Source organism: Marmota flaviventris, chromosome 18 (assembly GCF_047511675.1).
Source record: "Marmota flaviventris isolate mMarFla1 chromosome 18, mMarFla1.hap1, whole genome shotgun sequence".
Classification (NCBI taxonomy): domain Eukaryota; kingdom Metazoa; phylum Chordata; class Mammalia; order Rodentia; family Sciuridae; genus Marmota; species Marmota flaviventris.
In genome coordinates, this window is record NC_092515.1 from 9,381,342 (window position 1) to 9,402,690 (window position 21,349).

At 51.9% G+C, this 21,349-nt stretch overlaps 1 protein-coding gene across 3 annotated transcripts in view; it reads left to right on the forward strand.

The window, feature by feature from the left end:
• Prkd2 (protein kinase D2) overlaps positions 1-20,333 on the forward strand; it is a 28,442-nt gene extending 8,109 nt beyond the window's left edge. For all 3 annotated transcript variants that reach the window (XM_027945965.2, XM_027945966.2, XM_027945967.2), the window contains 16 exons: positions 168-299; positions 1,169-1,323; positions 1,421-1,640; positions 3,302-3,379; positions 3,460-3,613; positions 6,076-6,193; positions 6,830-6,907; positions 8,264-8,522; positions 9,789-9,841; positions 9,957-10,029; positions 10,461-10,567; positions 11,522-11,683; positions 15,951-16,049; positions 17,622-17,889; positions 19,577-19,662; positions 19,941-20,333. In XM_027945965.2, coding sequence (XP_027801766.1) covers positions 168-299; positions 1,169-1,323; positions 1,421-1,640; positions 3,302-3,379; positions 3,460-3,613; positions 6,076-6,193; positions 6,830-6,907; positions 8,264-8,522; positions 9,789-9,841; positions 9,957-10,029; positions 10,461-10,567; positions 11,522-11,683; positions 15,951-16,049; positions 17,622-17,889; positions 19,577-19,662; positions 19,941-20,153 — 2,255 coding nt within the window. In that variant the 3' untranslated portion in view covers positions 20,154-20,333. The remainder of the gene's footprint in view (positions 1-167; positions 300-1,168; positions 1,324-1,420; positions 1,641-3,301; positions 3,380-3,459; positions 3,614-6,075; positions 6,194-6,829; positions 6,908-8,263; positions 8,523-9,788; positions 9,842-9,956; positions 10,030-10,460; positions 10,568-11,521; positions 11,684-15,950; positions 16,050-17,621; positions 17,890-19,576; positions 19,663-19,940) is intronic.
• Positions 20,334-21,349: the final 1,016 nt, after the last annotated feature.

Below are 21,349 nucleotides of genomic sequence, written 5' to 3' on the forward strand. Positions count from 1 at the left end.
AGGTATTTTGTCCGGTAATGGGGCAGAACATAAGAAATGGAGGGAGGGAGGCGGGGAGGGAGGGACAAATCTTGTCACCGGGAGGCCTAGGGAGAACCTGGGAATGTGAGGCTGGCACAGCTGCGGCGTGCCCTGGCTCTAGCCCAGCCCCTCCTTGCCGCCTGCAGCCTCTGCCACCTTTGAGGACTTCCAGATCCGCCCGCACGCCCTCACGGTGCACTCCTACAGAGCGCCGGCCTTCTGCGACCACTGCGGCGAGATGCTCTTCGGCCTGGTGCGGCAGGGCCTTAAGTGCGACGGTGAGGGACGCGGGGCTGGGCCGGGGCTGGGCCGGGGCTGGGGCTGGGCCCGGGCTGGGGCGGGGCTGAGGCGGGGCTGAGGCGGGGCTGAGGGCGGGGCGGGGCCCTAGCTGGGCGGAGCCTACGAGGTGGGACTCGGAGGGCGAGGCCGTGGGGTAGAGCTTGAGAGGAGGGGCGGGGCTTGGGGCGGGGCCTGGAGGTGGGGTCTCAGAGCCAGGAGTACCCGCCCCCGGAGAGAGCTGGAGGGAAAAGTCCTGGGCTGTGGGCAGAGGGCAGGCTTGTATCATTTGGGCCTGAAGCAGGGAAACAGATCCAGTAGGAGATAATATTAAGAGATTTGTCTGAAGAAATCGGCTTACAGGATTGTGGTGCTGGCTGTGCCTATCGGAATCCTCAGGGCACCCTGTCAGGGAGGGCTGGCGGGAACTGTCCACAGGGAGAAGTCCTTCGTTCCGGAAGTCTCAGCTCAGTTCTTGAACTCTTCCCATTGACTGAATCAGGACCATCATTTAAATAGGCCAATCTGTCTCAGTACTGTCACTCTGTAGACTTCCCCCCCATCTACAGATACCTTCGTGGGAGCACCTAGAGTAGTGCTGGAGCAACGGGGGACGGTAGCTTAGCCAAGCCAAGTTGACAGAGCTGACCGCCACCTGACCTAATTTGCTAGGACTGCTGTAACAGAAGAGCACAGGCTGGGTGGCTTAAATGACAGGGGGCTTAGGGGAGTAATGTCTTTTGGAGAAGGTTGGGCGGTGTGGGGGAGGGCAGGGCAGGGTGCGGGGGTGATGGAGGAATAAAGCCTCTTAAAGGGGTGACAGGTGGAGGGGAAGCGGGCTCTGTCTCTGACCGTCTGGCGCCCCCCGCAGGCTGCGGGTTGAACTACCACAAGCGCTGCGCCTTCAGCATCCCCAACAACTGCAGTGGGGCCCGCAAGCGGCGCCTCTCGTCCACATCTCTGGCCAGTGGCCATTCAGTGCGCCTCGGCAGTTCCGAGTCCCTGCCCTGCACCGCTGAGGAGCTGGTGAGGGAGTGGGGAACGGGGAGGGTTGGGGGCTGGGAGGACTAGGGGTATGGGAGCCACGCACTGATGTGGCCTTCCTACTTCGGCCGACCTGTAGAGCCGTAGCACCACAGAACTCCTGCCTCGACGCCCACCCTCGTCCTCCTCTTCTTCTGCCTCATTCTACACTGGCCGACCCATTGAGCTGGATAAAATGCTGCTCTCCAAGGTCAAGGTGCCTCACACCTTCCTCATCCACAGCTACACACGGCCCACTGTTTGCCAGGCCTGCAAGAAACTTCTCAAGGGCCTCTTTCGCCAGGGTCTGCAGTGCAAAGGTTAGCTGGGCCCCGGCCGGGAGGAGCCAGGGCCTAGACCTCCCTCAGGCCCCAGCCTAAGTTGTGGGACAGAAGAATCTCAGTGTTCTGATCCTTTGATCAGCACAGGGCCTGAGAACGGGAGTGCCCTGAATCCTGGAGTTCTGGAAGTTTTGGGATTCTGGAATCCTAGAATCTTGGAAATCTAGATACATAATACATTTGACATTGAATTCCCAAACTAATGAACTTGAGAATTCTAGACTCATAGAAGCTAGAAATAGGATTCAGGAATTTTAGAATCAGAATTTAGCTAAAGTAACCACAGAACTTTAGGCCTTAAGTCTTAGAATGGCTAAGTTATAGATCTTACAGAATATTAGGATTTTAGAATCATGGGATTTGAATAATGGCAGCCTGGAAAAATTATGTTTGAGAGTCTCAGAAGTCTAGAATCATGTAACCTTGGAAGCATTAAATCTTAGAATTTTAGAAATCTAGGTGCTAGAATGTTTGCATCATTGAATTCTAGAATCTTAGATGTACAGAACCTCAAAATCATCAGATTATGAAGGTGCAGAAGTCTAGAACTGTAGTATTACCAAATTTAGAGTTTAAATATGAATAATTCTAATCACTTGGACTTTAAGAAATTTTAGAAGTCTAGAATCACAGAAGTGTAGATTCATAGATTTGTAGCATTCTAAAAAGTTGGATGCCAAACTCTGGAGCCTTAGAAATCCAGAATCACACACTAAAAACTGGGATTTCAGTAAACTCTAGAATCTTTATTATATAATGTTCTAGAATCTGGAATCCTCAAACTCAAAGCAGTGGTTCTCCACCATGGGCAATTTTGTCCTCAGGGGATGCTTGGCAATGGAGACATTTTCTTTCTTTCTTTTTTTTTTTTTTTTAAGAGAGAGGAACAGAGAGAGAGAGAGAATTTTAATTTTTATTTTTTAGTTTTTGGCAGACACAACATCTTTGTTTCTATGTGGTGCTGAGGATCGAACCCGGGCCGCACACATGCCAGGCGAGCGTGCTACCACTTGAGCCACATCCCCAGCCCCTGGAGACATTTTCATACGAGGATCATGCCAGTGTCTTTCAGTGGGTGGAGATCAGGGAGGCTGCTAAATATCCTGTACTAGGCTGGGGTTGTGGCTCAATGGCAGAGCGCTTGCCTCACACACATGAGGCACTGGGTTCAATCCTCAGCACCACATAAAAATAAATAAACAAAGATATTGTGCCCATGTATAACTTTTAAAAAATTAAAAAAAAAATATCCTGTACTGCACAGAGCAGATCCACACAAAAAATGAATTACCCAGCCCAAAATGTTAATAGTGTCAAAGATAGAGAAACTCATCCCTGCCTGCAGGGATTCAAAGCTCAGAGTCATAGGATGTTAGAGTCCCCCACATCCTAAGATTTGAGGAGTCTAAGTTAATGGAAACCTTTAACTGTATCCCCTTGGATCTGTAGTCTTAGGGCTTTTGTGTCTCCCCCTTAATCCAGTCTCCCCGTCGTTGGGGGAAGCCATGGCTCAAAGCAGGGAATGGCTGGATCCACACAGCAAGAACAGACTCCTCTGAGCCTGGGGGTTGAGTGAAGGTTCAGTCCTAAGGTTCTCTCCTCCCCCTTCTACCTGTCCCTGTTCCCTGTCCTCCTCCCAGACTGCAAGTTTAATTGTCACAAACGCTGTGCTACCCGGGTCCCTAATGACTGTCTGGGGGAGGCGCTCATCAATGGAGGTAAGAGGCTAGGGTCCCTGGGAAGGAAGGGGGCTGGGGCAGGGCTGGGTGGAGCCCCGTCTAATGCCCTGTCCTCCCAGATGTGCCAATGGAGGAGGCCACAGATTTCAGTGAGGCTGATAAGAACGCCCTCGTGGACGAGGCCGACGACTCCGGTGTCATCCCTGGCTCCCACTCAGAGAATGCCCTCCATGCCAGCGAGGAGGAGGAAGGCGAGGGAGACAAAGCCCAGAGGTACCCATGGATCCCCCTAGAGGTCCTTCCCCACTGCAAACCTCACATGTCTCCATCTTCACGATGGGCTGACATCACCTTGATTTAAATTTTCCCAGTTCCTGAGGCAAACTTTTTTTTTTTTTTTTTTTAGTTGTAGATGGACACAACACTCCTGTTTATTTACCTTTTTAAGTGGTGCTGAGGATCAAGCCCAGCACCCCACACATGCTAGGCAAACACTCTACCACTGAGCCCCAGCCCCAGCCCCAGCCCCCTGAGGCACACATTTTAAAGCACCAAAACTTTAAGGTTAACCTTTTTTTCTTGATGGACATTTTTTCAAAAGTTTTAATAGAAGTATATTTTAACTTAACTTTGCTTTTTTGGATTTGGAAATTCAGTCACTCAAAAGGTATATAATGAGGGCTGGGGTTGTGGCGTGGTGGTAGAGCACTTGCTTAGCACGTCTCACGTGAGGCACTGGGTTCGATTCTCCACACCACATATAAATAAATAAAGATCCATTGACAACTAAACAATATTAAAAAAAAAAAAAAAAAAACGGTATATAATGAAACCCTTCACATTCTTTGACTCCCAGCTACCCAGTTTCTCTCCCTGGAGGAAGCCATGGAATCAGTTTCTTGTGGCTCCTTCCAGAAAGTTTGTATTGCATTCTGACAGTATGTAGAGTAAGAACATGTGCTGGGTGTGGTAGTGCATACCAGTAATCCCAGCAACACAGGAGGATTGCAAGTTCAAGGCCAGCCTGGGCAACTTAGTGATAACTCTGTAAATAAAAATAAAAAGGACGGAGGGTGTAGCTCAGTTGTAGTGCACTCCTGGGCTTAATTCCCACTAGTGGGGGAAAAAAAAAAAGAATTTGTTCTCAGACCTCAGACTAAATCCCTCCTGAGAGGATCATTATCCCCATTTCCAGGTTAGAAGATCGAGGCTCAGGGGCCTTGGCCAGTGATTATTAAGGGAGAGAAGCTAAGGCTTCCCCCAGAGGACCAGGGCAGCATGAACTCAGGGGAGGCAGCAGGCAGCTTCCACAGGTGCCTCAATAACTCTTTAATGACCTGCTGGGACCCACCTCTAAGCAGAGAGATGTGAATAGAACAGGGAGCACTCTGTTCGCGTGGCCTGGAGACAGCTAGTAAATACGGTCATCCAGAGCACTGGGAACAGCAACTGCTGCAAGGAAAGATAAAGCACTGAGGGACTGGGGACCTGGCCCTGGGGGAACCCACTTGCTTAGCCTGGGCCAGGCCCTGGGCTTGATCCCTGTGCTGCAATAAATAAATAAAGCAACAAGAAGTGGCGGAGAATAGGGATGTGCCGTTTTAGTTAGGGTACTAGAGGAGGCCTGTCTGGAGAGGTGACACATGGAAAGAGGGATGGCAGGGGAGGCCCTGGGGAAGAAGCCTGGGAGCAAAGCCTTCCAGACAGAGGCAGCAGCCAGCGTGCAGAGGCCTAAGGTGGGACCAAGCAATTCCAGGAACTGCAAGGAGTCCCTGTGCATGGAGCGGGAGGGCGAGGGGAGCGGGTGGGATGTGAGGTCAGAGAGGGGTTGGGTCACAAGGATCCAGAAAGTTCCATGCTGTGCCCCAAACTCTCTTTCTCCCTGGTATTCCCTGGGGGCCTCTAGTAACACAAAAATGGGCTGTCAGAGCCCGACCTTCAGAGACTTGGGATGGGGGTCAGGGTGAGGAAGCTGAATCTCAGAGAGGAAATGAGAAGTGCCACCCAGGGTCCTGAACAAGCCACCCAGGGTCCTGTCAGTCCTGGAACTGCGCAGTCGCTTCATCTCTAGACCTGCCTCTCCTCACTGCAACAGTGCATCCACAGAGGAGGAAACCGAGGCACAAAGCAGTTGAGACACTTGCCCAATGTCACAGAGCTGGCTTCACCACTGCTGGGCTAAGTACTAATGAACACTTAATGGATGGAGGTCCCTGTGCTAAGCTCCGCAGAAAGGTGTCCACTTCTCATAGCAAGCCCGTGACAGGGGAAGCTGAGGTACCAAGGAATTTAGGGAATTTTCTAGGCAACCTATCTGTGAACTTCGAAGTGCTGGGAATGGAAGTCAGGACCTGGTGCATGCTAGTCCCGTGCCACTGTCACATCTCCAGCCTGTAATTGGCCTCTTTATGTGTCCCTCTCAAGAGTCCCTTCAGGTCAGGCGCGGTGGTGCACGCCTGTAATCCCAGCAGCTCAGGAGGCTGAGGCAGGAGGATCAACAGTTCAAAGTCAACCTCAGCAACTCAGCGAGACCCTGTCTCTAAAGACAATATAAAAATGGCTGGGGATGTGGCTCAGTGGTTAAGTGCCCCTAGTCCCCTTCCTCACTGGTAAATCCTGAAAGGTGGCAACCCCTCCCTCCATATCCCTGACTGTCCAGAGGTGCTCCCAGTGGCACCTGGCAGTATGGCCACTTTTTGCCTGTGCCTTCTCACCCCTTCCTCTACCCTCCACAGCTCCCTGGGCTACATCCCGCTGATGAGGGTGGTACAGTCAGTGCGACACACGACCCGTAAATCCAGCACCACGCTGCGTGAGGGTTGGGTGGTTCATTACAGCAACAAGGATACGCTGGTGAGAGGGTGGGGCGGGGTTTGGGGTGGGTCGGATAGTCCGGGTGGGTGGGGCTTAAAGCAGAGCCACAGATTTGGGTTGTAAGGGTGGGGCGAGGCCCAGGGCAGGAGTTAGAGAAGGGATGGGACCTTGGGGAAAGCAGGAGTTAAGGGCGGGACTACAGCTAAAGGGGATGGGTCAGGTGGTGTTGGGCCTCTTCTCGGTTAAGTGGGGGGAGGGGGGCGGTGATCAAGTGGGACCAGGTGGGGTGAGACCAGAGAGGTTAAGGGAAGGGGTTGCAGTGGCGGGACCACATAGAAGACAGGCGAGGCGTAGGATGGGGTTGGGGCAGGGAGAGGGGCAGTGGCAGCCAGGCTGGAGGGTGACCTAACCTTAGAGAGGGGCTGTGGGCGGGGCTAAGGTGGGTGGAGTTGGAGCTGGGAGGGGCAGGTGGGGCTGGGCCTGGGTTCAGGGGCGTGGGTTTTGGTGCAGGTCCAGCTACAATCAGGGTGGGTTAGAGGGAGGATAGAGAACCAGGGGCAAGGTCAGGGCTGGGGCGGGGCCAAGCGAGTTTGGTGGGGAAGGACCGGATTAGAAGAGGAGCTTTAGGTGGCGGGAGCCTGGCGGTCAACGTCACCCTCAACATCTCCCCATCAGAGGAAGCGGCACTACTGGCGCCTGGACTGCAAGTGCATTACGCTCTTCCAGAACAACACGACCAACAGATACTACAAGGTGGGTCTTCCGTCTCCCCGCGCCCCCAGACTCCCTTTGCCCGCATCCTTCCTACTCCTCTGACCCTCAGTCACTCCACCGAGGTCTCGCCAATCTCCTGTCCCCGCCGCCGCAGCTTCCCTGCTTCCATCCCATCATAAGTGCTGCCCATTTGATTCTGGTCCCCCCACTGTGCAGCTGGGCAGCCCAGGGCAAGTTCCTTTACCTCTCTGTGCGTCTCATTTTTCACCTGTAGAATGTCTCACTGGGACTCAGGGCTGCTGCCATAATCCACGGAAAGCCAATAGCTTAGGGCCTGGCGTGTGTGAAGCTCCCGGGAACCATCAGCCTGATATCATTACTTTAGAATTTATTTACTTATATTTATTTGTCGTTGTCACCCCCTCCCATGCCAGAATCGTGTTCCGGCTGCCTCTCCACCTGGTGGTCGAGGTTGTCTCCTAGTGGGTCTTTCTTGTGCCCTGGCTGCTAGTCCTTTCCCACTCAGCAGCCAGAGGAGTCTTTTTTAAACAGTCCTAGCTCCCGGTGCCCTTAGAAGGACGCCCAGGCTCCCCGCAGGCACCTGCCATGGACTGGCTCCTCCTCATCCTGCCGGCCTGGCTCAGACCCTGCCCTTGTTCTCTCGGTCCCACCGCCTGGCTTTCTGCCTACCTGAGCCTTTGGTCTTCTGGCCTTCCTCTTCCTGTCTTCCCTTTCTCTTTTAAAGCTTTTCCCACCCCATGATGCCTTATTTTTCTGCTGTTGGGGAGTGAACCCAGGGGTGCTTAACCACTGAGCAACATCCCCAGCCCTTTTTAATTTTTTTTTTTTAAATTTTTGAGAAGGACCTGGCTAAGTTGCTTGCAGCCTCCTTAAGTAGGTGAGGCTGGCTTTGAACCTGCAAGCCTGCCTCAGCCTCCCATGGTGCCTTTCCTCCCACCAGCCCTGTTTCCGCCTCCTGTCCCAGCCTCATCCTATCCCACCTACCCTCCATACAGTCACAGGCTGCCTGTCCCCTGCTCAGAGCCCTTCAGAGTCTCCCTAGGGCCTCAGACAAAGTCCAGGCTTCTCTTTGTGGCCCACAAGGCCTTGTATGGCTTCATTTCCTTCATTTATTCATCAACATTTATTAAACACCTAGTGTGTGCCAGGCGCTGTCCCACATGACGGCGTCACTGGAGCACAGCAGGCCTTTCCTGGGGCCTTTGAACGTGCTGTTCCCACCACCCCCTGACAGCTGGCCTCTTCTGCCAGGAGTCTTTCCTGCCACTTTATGCAAACCAGCCCTGTCCCTCGATGCCGGCTCCTGTGTGCCTCTCTGAGTGAGCCCCAGGGCTGCCTGGGGTCCTTACCCGCGCTGGTTCCTTGTCCTGCCAGGAAATTCCGCTGTCAGAAATCCTCACCGTGGAGACTGCCCAGAACTTCAGCCTCGTGCCTCCAGGCACCAACCCACACTGCTTCGAGATTGTCACTGCCAATGCCACCTACTTTGTGGGCGAGACTCCTGGTGGGGCTCCTGGCGGGCCGAGTGGGCAAAGTGCCGAGGCCGCCCGAGGTTGGGAGACAGCCATCCGCCAGGCCCTGATGCCCGTCATCCTCCAGGACGCACCCAGCGCCCCAGGCCACGCACCCCACAGTAAGTCCCCCACCCAGGCCCCCCGAGAGGATGGACCTGGAAGGGCTTGGTAGGACCCCAAGGATGATAGGCAGTGTCAGGGCTCAGAATGTGACTTCTGGGCCCAGGGCTGAGATGTGTGGCCTCGGGCATGTCACCTCCCCTCTTGAGCCTGTGAGAGGTGGCAGTGGCTCCTCATGCATTTCCTGAGGGTCTCCTGCTCAGCATGTGCTTGAGACACGGCCGTGACCAAGACAGCCCAGGACCTGCCGTCCCTCCCAGGGGGGCAGAATACTTGTCCCCAGGCAGCGATGACACAATGAAGGCAGGACTGGGGCAGGGGAACCCGGAGACCACAGGGGCCCAGAGTGGGTGCCTGACTCCATCTGGGTGTCCGCAGGGCTTCCTGGAGGAGGCAGAAAGGGCGAGAAGGGGAAAGCAAAGGGGAATCCCTTTGGACATAGCAGAGGGTGGTCACTGTTCCTAAACGACCAGAGTGATGCAGAAGGTCAGCTACAGTAATCTGACGTGGACCCCAGAGTGGCATTTGTGCTGAGACTGAAGGATGAGGAGGACTTGGCTGAGTCTGGAGTGACAGAAAGGGCTTTCCTGGCACAAGAACAGCATGTGCAAAGGCCAGGGGGCAGGAGAGCGCTTGCTGAGTGTGAGGTCCAGCAAGGAGGTCAGAGTGCTAGGGGCACACAGTAGCTCAGGGGGCCGAGCTCAGTAGATGAGGGTTGACCATGGTTTCTAAGCCAGTTAAGGGGCCTGGGCTTCCCCATGAAGGGCGATTAGGAAGGAGCAGGATGGGGGTACGGAAGTCAGGGCAGAGTCTGGGGGGCAGAGGTTTGGATGAAGGATGGTGAGCAGGGGCTGTGGGGAGGTGAAGGGGAGAGAGGCTTTCAAACAGTAGAAGGACTGGGGCTTTGGAAACGTCTGTCTCTAGGTTTGTAGTAGGGCAAATTCAGGGGAAGTTGCTGGAATCACTTTGGACTTTCCCTCCAAGCCTGTTTTCTTCTCTGTAAAATGGCCTCCCTGGGTAAAATGCTCAGCATGTGGTTTGTGACATCACTTTTTCAGCCCCTCAGAGCATCTCAGGTACTCCTCCCAGTGGCCCATTTCCTAGATGAGGAGACTAAGGTTCAGGGGTGGCCAGGTCACAGTCCTGTGCAAAGATGCTCTTGATTCTAACTTGGGTGGTCTGGCTCCAGAGGCAGTCTTTGGAGGGATGGCTGAAGGCAATCCTGAGCCTGGGGTCCTCTTACCTCTGCTCTCCCCTCACCCCAGGACAAGCATCTCTGAGCATCTCTGTGTCCAACAGCCAAATCCAGGAGAATGTGGTAAGATGCCCGCCCACACCTGATGCCTCCCCTCCCCACACAACCTCCCCGTCTCCTGTCTCCAGGACCCCCCCATCTCCATTTCACCCCTGCCCCTCCTGTCCCCACCCTGCAGGACATCGCCACTGTCTACCAGATCTTTCCAGATGAGGTGCTGGGCTCGGGGCAGTTTGGAGTGGTCTATGGAGGTGAGGACACTCCAGAGCTAACCTAGGGGCTGGGTGGGGCCTGTCTGTCTGGGCTCCCCTCCCGTTTTGATTGGCCGAGATTCTGGGCGCTCTTGGTTGTAGGCTTCCATTTTCTCAATGGAAAAACTGCCGGGCTTGCCTCCTGCACTCTGATTGGACACGGAGCTCGATCCTTGATTCTCATTGGCTCTAATCTCGTTTCCCGTATTATTTCCCTCCTTGAAGCTTTTTGCCTTGGTTCACTCCACTTTGCTCCCTCCATCCCTCTGTCACGTTGGGGACCCTTCAGAGCCACCCAGATGGTCTTCCATCACCTTTGCCCAGCTGCCTGGGTCTCCACGGTTGGGGGTGACAGCAGGGGTGGGGCGTCTCCTGCAGGTGTGGGAGGTCCTGTTGTTCCCTGTCTCTCACCTGTCCTTCCCATTCCTCAGGAAAGCACCGGAAGACGGGCAGGGATGTGGCAGTGAAGGTCATTGACAAATTGCGCTTCCCCACCAAGCAGGAGAGCCAGCTGCGGAATGAAGTGGCCATTCTCCAGGTGACCACCGGGGTCTGTGGAACCAGCTGTGCCCTGCCTCAGAAAGGCCTTTCCTTCCTGCTTCTTCCTTTCAAGGGCAACTTGGCCTAGTCAGGGAGGGCTTCCTGGAGGAGGGAACATGTGTGTTTGAGACTGAGGGGGTGAAGTGTTCGGAGCAGAGGAACCAGGCTGTGTAAAGGCCGGGGTGAGGGGGGCATGAGGTCTCCGGAAGGAGGGGGTGGGAGGAGAGGCCAGGGAGGACGGTGGGGCTAGAGCCAGTGGGCTTTCTCCTGAAGGTACTTGGGAGCCATAGGAAGAATTTTTAGGGCTAGAGGTGTAGCCCAGTGGTAGAAGGCTTGCCTAGCATGTGGGAGGTCTTCGGTGCCATCCCCAGGGTCACACACACACACACAGTAATAACTAACAACAACAACAAAATAGTCAGACATGATGGTGCACATCTGTAATTCCAGTGACTTGAGGCTGAGGCAGGAGGATCACAAGTTTGAGGCCAGCCTCAGCAACTTAGTGAAAACCCTGTCTCAAAATAAACAGCAAAAAGGCCCCTAGAGGACGTGCCTCCGTGGTAAAGTGTCCTAGCTCCAATTCCTGGGATCAAATAATAATAACATCAGAAATTTTTAAAGAGGATTTTGAGCAAGGGAAGGAAGGATCAGGAGTGGAATTTAGGAAACTCTCTCTAGCCACCATCTGGGGGTGGAAAGGGAGGTGAGGAATCTGGGGCTCAGGGAGGAAGGGACCAGCAGAACTGGGGTTAGGGCGCAGCCACATAACAGAAATGAGAAGACCAAATGGAGCACTAAACAAACCCAGAGACACAGACGCAGAGCTCCCTGTATCTGCCCAGCTCCTCTCCCCTCCTCACCAGCGCCACCCGGGGGCGTCCTTCTTGTTTGCCATTTCTGACCCTCTGGGGTCTGAGTTCAAACCCTGTCCCCTCCCCGACCCCCGCAGAGTCTGCGGCACCCCGGGATCGTGAACCTGGAGTGCATGTTCGAGACGCCCGAGAAGGTGTTCGTGGTGATGGAGAAGCTGCACGGGGACATGCTGGAGATGATCCTCTCCAGCGAGAAGGGCCGGCTGCCCGAGCGCCTCACCAAGTTCCTCATCACCCAGGTGAGCGCGCACGGTGCCCCCTGGCGAGGCCCTGCTGCCTGCACCCCGGGCCGGGAGGGCGGGGGTGGGAGGTCGGGCCAGGGAGAAGATGAGGCAGGCGCTCTGGTCCCGACTCTCCCCGCCTGGAAAAGTGGGGAAAAAGCCTTTTCTCCCTCTTGTCATTCATTCGATCATTTGTTAAATTCTTGGACAACATGCAGGTCCCATATTGGGCTGTGCTGGGGAAACAGTGGTAAACCCAGACACCTCCAGCCCTAGATGGTGTCACCCAGAGTGGGCAGCGCTGGCACAGGGGAGGTTGATCATGACGATGACGAATTAATGTGGTCACTGACATTTACTGAGCACTCACAGTCAGGCAGCTCTATTACTCATTTAATCTTTAAGAAACTCACGTGGTAGGTGCTATTATGACTCTCATTATTACCATTACTCCTCTTTTCTAGTTGAAAAAACTGAGGCTCAGAGATGTCAAGGGTCACAGAGTCACATAGCATCTGTGGCCCAGGGTCACAGAGCATCTGTGCTTTTTAATTAGTCATGTCAAATCAATTTATTTTGCATGCAGATTATGTATGTGAGCATTTTAATGGGTTTATGTCGTAGCATTGTGTGTTGTTCTGCTCTTTATGCTTTTCACTTTAACAGTAGTTGAGTAAACAGTAGTTGATGTAAATCACCAAATTCCCAGCTGATGGCCACGTAGGTTGTTTTAACTTTTGTGTCTTTATAAAGCACATCCTATACACCCATCACAAACATCATTGTCCTCTAGTGGGAGAATTTCTTTCATTTTCTTTTTGGTAATGGGGTTGAACCCAGTTGGGGTTAACCACAAAGCCACATCCTCAGCCCTTTTTACTTTTTATTTTGAGACAGGGTCTCACTAAGTTGCTGAGGTTGACTTTGAACTTGTGATTCTCCTGCCTCAGTCTCCCATGTTACTGGGATTACAGGTGCATGCCCACCTGACTTGGTGGGAGAATTTTGATAGAATACATTTCAAGTAGCAGACTTTTTTAATATTTATTTTTTAGTTGAAGTTGGACACAACACCTTTGTTTTATTTATTTATTTATTTAGAGAGAGAATTTTAATATTTATTTTTTTAGTTTTCACCAGACACAACATCTTTGTTTGTATGTGGTACTGAGGATCTAACCCAGGGCCTCGCACACGCTAGGCAAGTGCTCTACTGCTGAGCACAACACCAGCCCCATCAAGTAGTAGAATTCTGAGTCTTGAGAAATGTGTGCTGAAAGTTTTTTTTAAAAAGATGTTCTCTGAAACCTAAAATAACTGGGTTTCATTCTCTAAAATGCTTTTCAATCTTTACTCCCACAAATAGAGTACTATTTTCTTACTTCTTATTGATACTGAATAAAAGTAAATGTTATGTTATATTATAGGTAGAAAAACATTATTTTTCTAGTTTTTTGGGGGGTGGGTACCGGGGATTGAACCTAGGGGCACCTAACCACTGAGCCACATCCCTAGTCATTTTTATTTTTTTTCTTTTGAGACAGGGCCTCATTCAGTTGCTTACAGACTCTCTAGATTACTGAGGCTGGCTTCGAACCTGCAGTCCTCCCAGAGGCCTCAGTCTCCTGAGCTGCGGGGATTACAGGCATGCACCACCACGCCCAGCCATTTTTCTACATTTTATGGCTTTATTTGGCATTTTTAAAGTTATGGATAAGGTTGAGCATTTTGTCAAGTTGATTGGCTGGTGTTTTTTAATACGCCTATTGCACATTTTTCAGTTGGATTGTTCTTTTGCTTATTGAATTTAAGAGCTCTTTGTATATGAGGGATCTTAGATCTTTGTCACTTACCCTGTTTGATTCTTTGATTACAGTATTTGCTTGCCTGTTCATTTTCTTTGTGGCTTTTGTCATAGAGAGTTTTAACTTTTCAGTGTTAAATGTTCCCTATTGTGGTTTCTGGGTTTCACATCCTTCCTAGAAGGGCCTTCCCAACTGGCTGGGACCCACATTATTCTGAGATATCTTTTTTTGTAGGGGGGCACTGGAGATTGAACCCAGGGGCACTTAACCACTGAGCCACATCCCCACCCATTTTTTGTATTTTATTTAGAGACAGGGTCTTGCGAATCCCTTAGGGCCTCGCTAAGTTGCTGAGGCTGGCTTTGAACTTCTGATCCTCCTGCCTCAGCCTCCCAAGCCACTGCAATTACAGATGTGCACCAGCCGGCCTGCTGAGACATCTCTTGGTTGCAAAGCACCCTGTGCTGTGCTTGCTTTATCCACCCCAGCACCCTCACTGTCTCCTGCAGGGGCCTGTGTTTATCAGGCTGGTTTGTGGGTGGGACCCAGACCCGGTGAGGCAGGTGCGTGGAGACTTGAGGTGGGGAGAGGGAACTGAATGCTTTTGGCAATCTAGGAAGTTTCTTTTTCTGGTCTTCCATTCCTTCCTGTCTTTTTTCCTGCTCTTTCCTCTTTCTCTCTCCCTCCCACAGATTTCTGCTCTCTGGGCTCTGGCCTGCTCCACCCCTCAGGCCTGTGCTAAGTTCTTTATGTCATGAACTTATTTAGGCCTCACACCACCTTCTGAGGTAGGTATCATTGTAACCTGTTTCATAGATGAAGAAACTGAGGTTGAGGGCAGTGCCAGGTTTTCTCCCAAGGTCACACAGCTATGCAGCTGGCTGGCCACGATAGACCTGGGTCTCTCCAGCTGCCATTCTGTCCTGTTTGCCTTGTTCACTGGGAGACAGGTGAACCACCAGGAAATCTGAAGAGGACAAGTACACAGCCATGTTTCCATCTCAGTCTCAGATGAGAAATGAGTCTGTGACCACAGCCGTGGCTTTCAATATTGCCTTCGGACAGAGTCTCCTAGTGACAGTGTCAGGCTTACATAACTCTGGGCTTCCAGTATATTTGGTATTTGTTTGGTTTACATAGAATCGAGACAAAATCGTAGTGCCCACAGTTCGGTGGCTGCAAAGGGTTACAACCAGTTTTGTTTTGTTTTAATCAGCTCATCTTGCCATCTTAAACCACTTTAAGGAGCAGATACAGCTTTGAGAGACACATAAATATTTACCAACAGGCCATTGTAAAGATAATAACAAATAATACCAGCAATGATGCAGCAGGGGCCTTAGCTAAGATTTCAGTTGCAAATGGTCAACTACAAGTTGAAAACATTAAGTTGAAAATGCCCAAAATGAACAATTCACACTTTTTTTTTTTTTTTTTTTTTGGTACCAGGGATTGAACCCAGGTATACTTAACCACTGAGCCACGTCCCCAGCCCTTTTTATTTTGTGAGAGGACCTTGCTGAGTTGCTGACGCTGGCTTCCAACTTGTGATCCTCCTGCCTCAACCTCCCAACTTGCTAGGATTTTGGCATGCGCCACCATAACCAGCTTTCAAGGAACATCTAAAAACATTTCCTCAAGCATAAGGAGATTTCTAGCCAAGCATGGTGGTGTATATCTGTAATCCCAGAGGATTGCAAGCTCAAGGCTAGCCTCAGCCACTTAGTGAGGCCCTGGCTCATAATTTTAAAAAGGACTGGGGATGTTGCTCAGCGCCCCAGGGTTCAATCCCCAGTACCAAAATTAAATGTGCGAGGGGGGATTTCTGCAGCTCTCCTACAGTGCTTTTCTATACCAGGCTCTCTCTCAAGCACTGGACAGACATCCATTCCTTTAAACTTCACAGGAGCCTCTGGGGTGGGTAGTATTATTACCCCCTTTTTACAGATGAGAAACTGAGACCCATCGAGGTGAAGTCACTTGCCCACAGTCACAAGTCAGTAAGTCCAGAAAAACTGCCAGGTTTTCCACCAGGCAGGCGGCTCCAAAGTCTCCTGCCTCTCAAGAGTTACATTTGGTCTGTAACCCAGCTCACAATTCTGTTGTTTGTAGTTTGTGTTGCTTTCTATTATGGGTTTTTAAAGGATTAAAATAAAGAAAACTTCCACAATAGAACCTTCTTGGAAGCCCCTGTTCTAGTCGTAGCTGGAGCTGTGTAGGCGTTTACCGCATGTCAGAGGGTCTCAGTTTCCCCCTAGTCCCCCCCCCCGCCAGCTCACCTTGCTAGAATTCTGGACCCAACTTTTGCTCTCAGGTGTAAAGGACTCTGGGGTTCTGAGGTTCTTTGGTGTTGGTGACGCCACCCCTGGCCTGGGGGAGGGGTCTTCAGGGCACACAGAGCAAGGCTTGGTTGGGGCTGGGAGGCCGGCTGCCCAGGCAGACTCCGGGGCAGGTGCTTTCTCACTGCTCCCTCCCCTCAGATCCTGGTGGCATTGAGACACCTTCACTTCAAGAATATTGTCCACTGTGACTTGAAACCGGAAAACGTGTTGTTGGCATCAGCTGACCCCTTTCCTCAGGTCAGTCATGTCCTCCCCTGATCTGGGGAGGTCCAGTCCATTGGTGGGTGGGGCCTTAATAATCAAGATATAGGTGTAGCTGCTGCTGCAGGATCTTGGAACCCAAGAAGACAACGGCTCAGATAAGGCGGACGCAAGCCTTCTGGGGCTGCGAAGGTTCATGGTGTTGGGGGCCAGGCTTCCTGCTGTCTTGTAGCCTCTCTGTTGGTGCTGGCCTCCCTGGCCCAGGATGGCCTCTCATGTCTTCTTGCTAGGAAAAAGGAGGAAAGGAAAGGTAGAAGAAATGGATGCAGCCCTTTCTTTCAGTAAGGTGGTACTTGGAAGTAGCATCACTTCATCTCATGTCCCATTGGCCAGGACTTGATCACATGGTCATAGCAGGCTGCAAAGGATCCTGGGAAATGTAGTCTTTATTCTGGGTAGTCATGTGGTCCACAAAATTCATGATTTTTATGAAGGGAAATAGTTTTTGACAAGTCTCTGGTTAGCAGGTAACAACTCCCTTCTGAGAGGAGCTGGCTTGGGCAGGGTGAGACCATAACAGCTATAACTTATTAAGTACCTACCATGTGTAAGGGCCTATAGTTATGGGTTCTTATCTGGTCCTTCCACATCCCTGTGGAGTTTGTACTTTGTTGTCTATGTATTGAAGATCCTGTGCCCAGGGGATGGCCATCTGTGTCAGTATTTGGAGGGGGGTTGCCTCCCCAGGGACATTTAATGTTGTTGGAGACAGTTTTGGTAGTGACAACTGTGGCAGGGGGAGGGTTGCTACTAGCATCTAGGGACACTGCTGAACATCCTACAGTGCATAGGACATTCCTTCACAGTGATGAATTATCTGGCCCTGAATGTCCATAGTGCTGAGCTTGAGAAGCTTGCATTTAGAGCACTGATTTCCACGAGAAACATAAAACAGGCCAGAGATCGAATTTTGCTTTTGTGTGCTTGTGTGGTGCTGGGGACTGAACCCAGGGTTGCTCTACCACGGAGCACACCCTAGCCCTTTATATTTTTACTTTGACACCGGGTCTTGCCAAGTTCTGAGGCTGGCCCTGAACTTGAGATCCTCTTGCTTCAGCCTCCCGAGTCACTAGGATTACAGGCGTGCGTCACTGTGGCCAGCACATGAGCAGCACTTTAAACACCTGGTCCTGTTGAGTCCCCAGAAAGCCTGAGAAGAGGCTGCTACACTCATCCCCAACTCAGATGACAAAAACCAAGGCCTAGAGCGGTTGGGCCCCTGGCCTAAGATCCCCGAGGCCTATTCTGTGCTCGCATGCATGGCGTGTGTTCTTCCATTCGTCCACCCTCTGAGGTGGGGACAGTTGAGATCTCCATGGTGCAGAAGAGATGAGACCCATGCTAGGGGGTGAGGTATGACTTCAGGGAGCATTCATTGAGTGCTGGCTGCATGCTCCTTGAGATGAGGAAACAGAGGGAAAATCACCTGCCCGGGGTCCCTTGGTTAGTGAGCTGGGTCCAAACCTGTGTTTGACTTTCTTTGAAATACCTTGGCGGGTGGTTGGTGGCTTCATCACTCCTCACAGCCTCCCCCGTCCCGCTCCACAGGTGAAGCTGTGTGACTTTGGCTTTGCCCGTATCATTGGAGAGAAATCCTTCCGGCGCTCAGTGGTGGGCACACCTGCCTACCTGGCGCCCGAGGTGCTGCTCAACCAGGGCTACAACCGCTCCCTGGACATGTGGTCGGTGGGTGTGATCATGTATGTCAGCCTCAGTGGCACGTTCCCCTTCAACGAGGACGAGGATATCAACGATCAGATCCAGAACGCTGCATTCATGTACCCAGCCAGCCCCTGGAGCCACATCTCAGCTGGAGGTGAGCGTGGTGGGTTGGCAGGGAGGGGTGGGGGGAGCGTGGCCAAGAAGCCCCCCCCATCTCAAGAGTGGAGATCCTGAGGCTGCTGGTGTAGAGGGCTGAGCCTCCTGATGGGGCTGGACCACAAGAGGGGCCATACTGTGATGGTGGAGGTGGAAACCAGAGTGCTGGAGACTCGGGTTTAGACTAGATAATGTGGGTTAGAAAACGAAGCTCCGCCAGACCTTGTGATGCACAACAGTAATCCTAACAGCTCAGGAGGCTGAAGCAGGAGGATTGGGAGTTCAAGGTCAGCCTCAGCAACTTAGCAAGACCCTACCTCTCAATAAAACCTAAGAGGACTGGGGATGTGGCTCAGTGGTAAGCACCGCTGGGTTCAATACCCAGTACAAACAAACAAACAAACAAACCCATGAAACTCCACAAAAGTGCTTAGATTGATACTGGGAGTCTTGGGGACCAAGTGAGACTTGACTTGGCCTGTCTGGGCTACTGGCGAGGGACTGGACCTGAAGAAGCCAAAGGAATGGGGTGGCCTAGAAAGGGGCAGACCCTCCCAAGGCAGTCACTGGAGCCTGGAATCTGAGACCAATCGTCTGCAACAAGAGGGGACAGGTCACACTGCTCACAGAGTGAAGCCTTGTCCTCTAGGCTTCTCACTGAGGAGAGCTCCTCAGAGGACACCTGACTAACCAACACCCGACTCTCAACCGTCCTCCTCTCCACTAAGATCGGGCCTCAGCCCCTGCACCCTGCCTGCAGCCGTGACTACGGAATATTTGTTAACATGGTGTGTTTTCATTTTGCTTTTGTGGATATGGCCAGTGATGCTTGGATTTCTACTAACCAGCAAGATGTGAGATTTCCACTTGAAATACATGTTTTTAACCTTAAAAAGTGATTTTTATTTTTATTATTATTTTTTTTTTTGTGGTGCTGAGAATCAAAGCCAGTGCCTCACATATGTCAAGCAAGTGCTCTACCACTGAGCCACAAGCCCAGCCCCGGTTCACTTTTTAAGTTAAATAAATAAATAAATCGAGACTGGGTCTTCCTAGGTTTCCCAGGCTGGTCTTGAACTCCTAAAGGGTCCTCCTGGGGGAAACACAAAAAAGGATCCTCCTACCTCAGCCTCCCTGGTAGTGGGGACTAGGGGCATATACCACTGTACCCTGCCCCCTGTTCACATTTTTAAACATAGGAAAAGGTCTGCAGTGAAAATTCTTTCATTCCTCCCTTTTCTGTTCTTTCCGAAGAGAACGGCAATGCCATTAGACACGATGAGATATATGTACGCATATATCACATATATATAATATGTGTCCTATACACATCATATATGGTTTGTCCTCATAACAGATTTTGGTTATAAATAACTTGAGTTAAAGAAAAATATTAAATGGAGACTAGTGCAGTGAGCCTGTATGTACCTATGTGTGACAAAAATTGTGAAGGAGATGTGGAATCGGGGAACTGAGGTAGGGAATTGGTGAAGCCGTGTAGGAACTAGGAGAGACACAAGGAGAGACAATTTCATGATTTAATGAGAAAAATCAGAAACTCCGCAGGTATGTGATGGGCACAGGTAAGGCTCCTGAGCCGCCTGGGCTAGGCAGGTGGGCTGCTGTCCTGTTGGGAGGGAGGCACCGGTCAGCGGGCAGGACTTGAACTCTGTCCTTCTGCGCAGCCATCGACCTCATCAACAACCTGCTGCAGGTGAAGATGCGCAAGCGCTACAGCGTGGACAAGTCTCTCAGCCACCCCTGGCTACAGGTGCCGCGGGCGGGTGGACACCCGGGCTGGGGTGGGGGTGGGGGTGTCTAAATCTTATTGGCCGGCCCTGGAGGGGGAACTAGCTAGCTCTCCCATTGGCTGGGCTGGGAGAGGGGGTGGGCTGGATGTCTGTTGGCGGGGCAGGTTGCGGAGGGTGGGGTGGCACTTTCCCTGGGTGCAGATGGTACCCCGGCAGGGCAGACCCCGCCGGCGCCGCTCTGGCTCAAACTGGCTGCCCAGGGAGCGGCCCAAGCTAAGCCCAGTTCTCCCGGGCCCAGGAGTACCAGACGTGGCTGGACCTCCGAGAGCTGGAGGGGAAGATGGGCGAACGGTACATCACACACGAGAGCGACGACGCGCGCTGGGAGCAGTTTGTGGCCCAGCGCCTGCTGCCTGGCCCCGGGCTACCTGCCGACGCGGAGCTCGGTGGCACCCGTTTGCCACAGGACCACGAGATGCAGGGACTGGCCGAGCGCATCAGTGTCCTCTGAGTGTCCCCGCCTGGTTGTCGCCCTCGGGAGCAGCCTTACATACCATTCCAGGAACAAACTGTTCTAGGGGAAGTGGCTTCCTGCCCACACCGATGGGACATGTGCAGGGGGTTGGGGTGGGGAGTTATTCCCAAAGGCCCCCTCTCCCTTCCCCACTATTAAAATGGACTGGTCTCTGGCCCCATGGCCTTGGTCTCTGGAAGGAGGACTTGGGGAACAGGAGGGGGCCGGGAGGTGGGGAGTTTTGGAAGGAGGACCGGCTGGGGTAGAGCATACAGAGGGGGGAAATGAAGGGGAAGGAGCATGACATGGGGTGGGTAGAGGAGCCTGAGAAAAGCACAGAGCTCTTCCCCTTTGGTAGGGGGACAGCTGATAAAACCACCGTAAGTAAAAAGTGCATTTAATCCACCGACCTTATCAAACATCACAATAGCAACACAGTTCACTTGTTCCCCTCGGGATTTCTGGGGTGTTGCCCAAGTCTGTTCTGCATATCATTAGTCTGGGAAAAGAGCAAAATTCAAAAATTTGAATTCTGGTTTCTACTTCTGCACCATGGTAAGAGTTGAAATGTCATAAAACAAACCGTCAGTAGCAGCAGACCATCTGCAATCTCAGTTTGCCATAATCAATTTCTTATTTGGTGTCACTACCAATCAAGATTATTAACAATGTGATTGGTCTTGTAAGTGGCCCAGACTGGCCTCAAACTTGTGATCCGCCTGCCTCAGCCTCCTGAGTAGCTGGGATTAGGGGTGTGCACCACGGGGCCTGGCAGTATTTTGTACTGATGTACTGACTTCTTGACACTCCACATGTACTCATTCACTCATCCACTCATGTGGGTCACTGTGCTGAGTGATACTGGGGACTCAGTGTGACCAAGACAGCCCAGGCCCTGCCCTCATGAAGTTCATTATCCTGTGCTTGGGCTGTGATGATCCAGCAGGGCTGGACTAGGGGCAGGGAGGGGGGTTGTCTGAGCAGACTTTTTAAGCTTGATCTTAGTTCTGAGGTTGTGGGCAGAGCAAATGGCCCAGAAGGAACTTATGTTTTGGTGGGGTGGGGGATACTGGGGATTGAACTCAAGGGCGTTTGACCACTGGGCCACATCCCCACTCATTTTTTGTATTTTATTTATTTTTTTAAAGAGAGAGAGAATTTTAATATTCATTTTGCTTTTTTAGTTTTCAGCA